General features: G+C 39.2%; 1 protein-coding gene across 4 annotated transcripts in view; it reads right to left on the bottom strand.

The window, feature by feature from the left end:
- Positions 1-662: 662 nt before the first annotated feature.
- Positions 663-6,000, bottom strand: part of EPS8L3 (EPS8 signaling adaptor L3) — a 91,392-nt gene continuing 86,054 nt past the window's right edge. For all 4 annotated transcript variants that reach the window (XM_075195939.1, XM_075195938.1, XM_075195941.1 and 1 more), the window contains 4 exons: positions 3,044-3,142; positions 2,830-2,915; positions 2,439-2,571; positions 663-830 (listed from right to left, as the gene is read on the bottom strand). In XM_075195939.1, coding sequence (XP_075052040.1) covers positions 825-830; positions 2,439-2,571; positions 2,830-2,915; positions 3,044-3,142 — 324 coding nt within the window. In that variant the 3' untranslated portion in view covers positions 663-824. The remainder of the gene's footprint in view (positions 831-2,438; positions 2,572-2,829; positions 2,916-3,043; positions 3,143-6,000) is intronic.

Below are 6,000 nucleotides of genomic sequence, written 5' to 3'. Positions count from 1 at the left end.
CCATGAAACCAGTGTGTGTATTGGACCTTTTATAAATCTGCCACAAAGTAAAAATGATGCATTTCAGCATTGTGTGCTCTAGGCAAATAACCTTTGAATAAATGCAGATTAACCCACTCACTAGAGAAACGTGGCAGAGTCATGGTAATGAGTGTTTCTTGTGTGAGAAGGTTGGAAAGAGGAAAAAGTGAAGTTGGAACCTTACTTTATATAAAATAATTACCACATCCCTCAGTTTGGGTGATGATAATTAAAGAATGCTTTCTAGTGCACATTCATGGAGTCCCACAAACCACCCTGGCTGTGTATTGACCTAATTCTGGCTTAAGCCTTTATAACTGCACAACACAAAACTAGAGACACTGCTGACCTTGTTTTTAGTTTGAGGGGACAGCAATGTTTTGTAAAGATAACAAAAGTTTGTTGTCTTGAAAATCAAAAGTGCGTTTATTAACAAGCAGAATTGTGAAGTAATGTGCGTTCTCTGGATTCCAAAACACGAAGACCGTTACAAATTGCAAATGTGTATCAGTAATAAATTACAACACGCTTTCCATGGGTATTACTAATCATGAAAAAAATGGCCCTTGTAGGTCTTTTTCTCATCTTTGGTTAGAAATAGTGAAGTAATGTGCGATATCAGGATTCCAATACACTAAGGATGTTGTAGGACCTGTTTATTGAAGTAAAATTGCAAATGTGGATCAGTAATAAATTACAACACGCTTTCCATGGATATTTTGAATCATGAAAAATAAATCATTGTAGGTCTTTTTCTCATCTATTAGAAATAGCTGGAGAAGTTACTGAATCGCATCAAGTTTTCACATCTGAGGGGGGAAAAAAAAAGAAAACTGAGAAATAATATGATCCATGAATAAAGCCAGAAAGTCAATTTGTGCTTACATGAGATGACAATTCACTTTATGAAATCCAAAAAAGATGCCTATATACCTTAAATGGTCTGTAAGATCTATAAACTATTTGTGCTATAAATATTAAATCTACAGTGGTCACTGTATTTTCAGGTTTTGGCTCATTGACTTGTGAAATATTAAATAGTCCTGTTGGTGCGTCAGTGGATTAGAATGGCGCATAGAAAGTCTATGGCAGTTATTCAGTAACCAAATGCAAATGTGCAGTAACCCATAGCAATCAATTAAGAATTGAAATGCTTGAAGTTCGACTGAAAAGATGTCTGACTCATTTCTAAAATGAATTATATATTCCCAATGTCTTAATATGTAAACCTTCTTTTCAGACTTTCAATTTCCTAGGTTGAATGTCTAATTGTTTGGTTCTTTTGTGTCTGATTAATACAAATATCTTGATCGAGAAGGCCCTTGTAATTAGTGCCTACACATAGTTACTACTATATTCCACTAAGCATACAGTTGTCTACATTTGAAGACTGTACACTGTGACATTCATTGTTATTGAATATTATGAACACTGATGGAATATAAACGTTTTGAGCCTGAGTCATTAAAGGACCAATCTGTATTTTGTGCGTATCATATGCAATTCCCTTCTGCGCATGCCCAGAACGAGGACACTCAGCCGTCAATGAAAGCAAGTCCACTGCGTATGCCAACGCAAATGACAGTTATGACGGCCTACGATTTCAGGGATTGGATGGGGCGGGGAAGGGGGCGTGTGCCTGTACACGATGCACAATAAGGGCGTGCAAACTGAAGCGAATACAGCCACGTCGGAATGAAGCTCTGCGTGTGTAAGTTTGTTTTTCTGCTGTATCTCTTGCACCAGCTAAGGGTCTAGTCTAAGTCCTGAGTCAGTATCATATGCATGTTATAACATGTCTGCAATCAGGAGCAACTGTAAAAATGTGTTTTATGTACAGTAGACAGTAAGGACAGCCTAATGTTTTTCAACGGGGAAAAAGAATATTTTTTTATACGGTTTCCATTTCTAATCACACAAGACTATATTATTGACAGGTAACATTAATTGATGATAAAAAAAATTGTGCGTTGTTTTGAGATTTCTTATTCCACATACGTATTGTACGCATCCTGCAGTGTCTGGTCTAGTAGAGCAGAGTGAACCTACATCCATAGTCAACACCACATGTATCTTGAGATCCGCTCCTTGCTGACTCCGGGACTACGCAGAGCCGATTTACGATGCGCTTAGTATGCATGTCTTAATGACTCAGGCCCTTTATCTATAACTCATACTGGCAGTATTCAATGAAGACCCCAAAATGTTTGGTGGCAATTACTGCTTCCGATAATGTTATTGGTAATACTTAATGTACAGGCTGATGCTGCTAAATTAACAATAAGATGCTATATTATCATTATGTCACAATATTCTCACAGTTTGATCTCATGGAAAAATGCCATCTACGCAGAGTTGATACATGTAAATGTGCTAATCATTATGTATATATTTATAATTCAAGTGCACAATCTCACCCCCAATGATGCTCGAATTTCTGTGAGTTGATTAAACACTCGGCCACCTTCCTCAGGACACACACCCTTTATGTCCTCACGAGTCAGGTTCAAAAGTTGATCCCCTGATAGAACACCAAGGCACCTCACCGTGCTATGAATGGAAGATTTGGAGGTAAATTAGATGAAGGCAAAAAACTTGTATTTCCCGGCAAACTTTGCACAAGGACTTTTTTTTTTTTTGGAAATTAATGCAAATACTTATTCCTGTTTTTCCATTTTTAATTTTAAATGATTTTTTTTAAATAAGTACAACAAAATGTTGCATTAGGTGTATACTAGTAAAAACAAATCAAAACCAACTAATAAGACGTTTGAAGATTTGATAATGACAAGATTGGAGTTAACATACATCCTTGAGAAGCCCTTATCCTGTAGCCATGCTGTCACTTCCTGTGGTTTGGAACCTGGATGTAGTGACGAGAAATGCACTGAAACCTGTTGGTGCAACAAAATAGGAGCTCAGATATCTTTACAGTTTGGAATTTACCTTTATTTTTCATTGCAAGGTAGCCTATTACATAACCCAGCCCATCCACACTCATCCCAATCACACACTCATATACCTGGTCATTATTTGTACTCTCCATTATGTTGTTTGGTACAAATCCTGTCCGTTCCTGAGCATTTTCAACCATCCACCATTGTCTGCTCTGATCCAGTACCTGTAGGAAAATATGACACAAATTACATTGCATTTAATGAAACTATATCAGAAAACTTCCTTATTATGTGGCTTTATTTAATTATTTATTTATAAGGCACCACAGATTCCGTAGCACCGGATACAGAAGCAAGTAACAAATAGATGAGGTAATACATATAAGTAGCACAGATATGTGTGAGTAATTCTATGGGGACTCCCACAGAGTGCAGCAAAATATGTGACAGGACGAACATGGGAGTCAGACAGTAGACAGACATGAGACAATAGGTAGAGAGGACCCTGCCCACGAGAGCTTATATTCTAGAGGGAGGGGTGGTGAGAGACAGTAGGACCAACTCCAAAGAGATGGAGATGGCAGACGAGGAAGAGAAGGTGATTAACAGAATGGTTAGCAGGTGGTAGGATAGACAAGCTTGAAAATGGGAGTTTTGAGAGAGTGTTTGAAGGACTGAAGGTTGGGGGAGAGTCGAGTGAGATGGGGTAGGGAGTTCCAAAAATTAGGGGCAGCAGGGCAGAAGTCTTGGAGGTGAGCGTGGGAGGAGCTAATGAGAGGTGAACTGAGGCAAGAGTGGAGTGGGTGGGTAGGTATGTATCTCAAGACAAGGGGGAGAAGTGTTGGTAAGGGCTTTGTAAGTGAGGGTAAGGAACTTGAACTGAATTCTTAAATAGATAGGGAGTCAATGAAGGGATTTACGCAGAGGAGAAGCAGAAGAGGTGCAGTGGGAGAGGAAGATGAACCTAGCCCTAAGCATTCTCTATGGATTGAAGGTCAAAAATATGAGAGTCAGGAAGGCCTGTGAGAAGGAGATTGCAATAGTCGAGATGAGAAGTGAGTGAATGGACTAGGATTTTGGATGCTTCCTGAGAGAGGAAAGAATGGATATTGTGATGAGGAGGAAGTGGCAGGATTTGGTGAGGGACTGTATATGAGAGGCAAAGCCGATGGCTGAGTCAAGGGTGGCTCCAAGGCAGCAGCCTTGGGTGACAGGAGAAAGAGTGATGTTGTCAACCAAGAGGGAGATATTGGTAGGGATAGCAACATTGGCAGGAGGAAAGAAGATGAGCTTGGATTTATTTATAAGGCCTATAGGATAAGAGCTAATAGTGATGATTTGCATCCAATATATTGAATAAAATAAATTGTTCTGTAAATTTTGTTATTAACATATAGGGACATTTCCAAGGACACATTTTTAAAAAAGATTTTTGATTGAAATCTTTAAAATCGGTCACTTAACCATAGTCAGATAAATTGTAACACATGGACATAACTACCACAATATTTTGGGTATCAGCTGAGGGGTCTTTGCACCTCTCTGAAATCTCACCATGGCTGCACTTATATTAGAATATTATGATGTTTGAGCTCAGTGAGCGTCCTGTTGTTTGACCGACAACACTGCAAGGCATTTAAAGCTCCAGACTGTCATTCCTGCAAGCCCTTCCTTTCTGAGCAGTAAGTGAAGAGTGCAGAACAGTGTCCTAGCTAGGTAATTGAGGGGTGTACCTCCCTAGAATCCTTGATGGCTTCTTAAAAATGTTGGGCCCCAAATTTCTAGTTATACCCTTGCTGTAGGAACCAATCTAAAATTAAGTTTGGTCAATTTAGTGGAAGCATAAAACTACTAAATGCATGTCTGACTGATTGAGATCAGTTGCAGCCCATCTATACTGTTTGTTCCCTGTCATTAGAAAAGTCTTAGGGGAAATTTTCACAGTCCTATCAAACCTTAAACTCCATAAAACACCATTCAGATGGTTTCTCTGGGGAATATTATAAATTGTTGAATGTGGATGTCACTCCCATATTGTTAGACCTGTACCGCACTATACACCAGACACGTCCTTTATCCCCTACCTTCAATCAGATGTACACAACCTTTATTCCAAAGCCAGTCACCAACCTAGTATTGATGTCCTTATACTGCCTTATTACCCTGTTGAATCTAGATTTCAAGATCGTTTTGAAGATCATGGAGAATAGACTCTAGGGCTTATTTCCTTTTCTATTAACGGAACATCGGTTGAACTTTGTGCATGGCAGACATTCGGTCAGGAGTATAGGTTCTGCTATTGCGGCTGTGGCAGCTTATAATGGCTCAACTGACTCCACTAACATACTTGTAAGTCTTGATGCTCGCAAAGCATTTGATACTGTATCGTTGCCTTTTATGTATGTAATGTTGGAGCAACGTGGTTTTGGCCAGGACTTCATAGCTGTGATACAGTATTTTTATAACAAACAATCGACTTCTTTACTTATAAACACATTATTGGGGAGCACCATAAAAACGATGATGGGGACCAAACAGGGTTGCCCAATGTCCCCCTTACTTTTTAACTTAATAACCCAATGCTGTAGGTTATCATAAAATGGCCTCTTATGCAAGGTATTCGGATAGGGACAGATAGCATTAAAATCACTGCTTTGCTGATGACACCCTATTATACATATCTAACCTGGAGACCTCCCTGGTTCCTCTGCTAATGAGAATCGAGGAGTTCGACTCGGTGTCAGGCTTTGGGGTAAAATTTGATTAATTGACAGCATTCTTTCTTGGGAAAGATAGGCGTAGATTTCGGTGGGCTGCTACTCTTCCATTGAGGTGGGCGACGAAATCTATCTCCAATTTAGGTATCTTCCTCAAAACCTGGCCACTCTATACAAACTTAACATAGGTCGAATTATTGACGCCAAACGGAAAGAAATATTGGGGTGGTCTTATTTAGGTATTCAAGGTATTCGGATTTAGGTAGGGCGAACCTCTTGAAGATGGCATCTTTTCCAAAATTGTTATATCCTTTACAGACACTTCCCTTACTCCTCACAAAATCAGACGAACACTTTGTTAATTG

This window comes from Mixophyes fleayi, chromosome 2 (genome assembly GCF_038048845.1).
Source record: "Mixophyes fleayi isolate aMixFle1 chromosome 2, aMixFle1.hap1, whole genome shotgun sequence".
Classification (NCBI taxonomy): domain Eukaryota; kingdom Metazoa; phylum Chordata; class Amphibia; order Anura; family Limnodynastidae; genus Mixophyes; species Mixophyes fleayi.
Note: the sequence above shows the minus strand (reverse complement) of the source record. Positions and strands in the feature narration are given on the sequence as shown.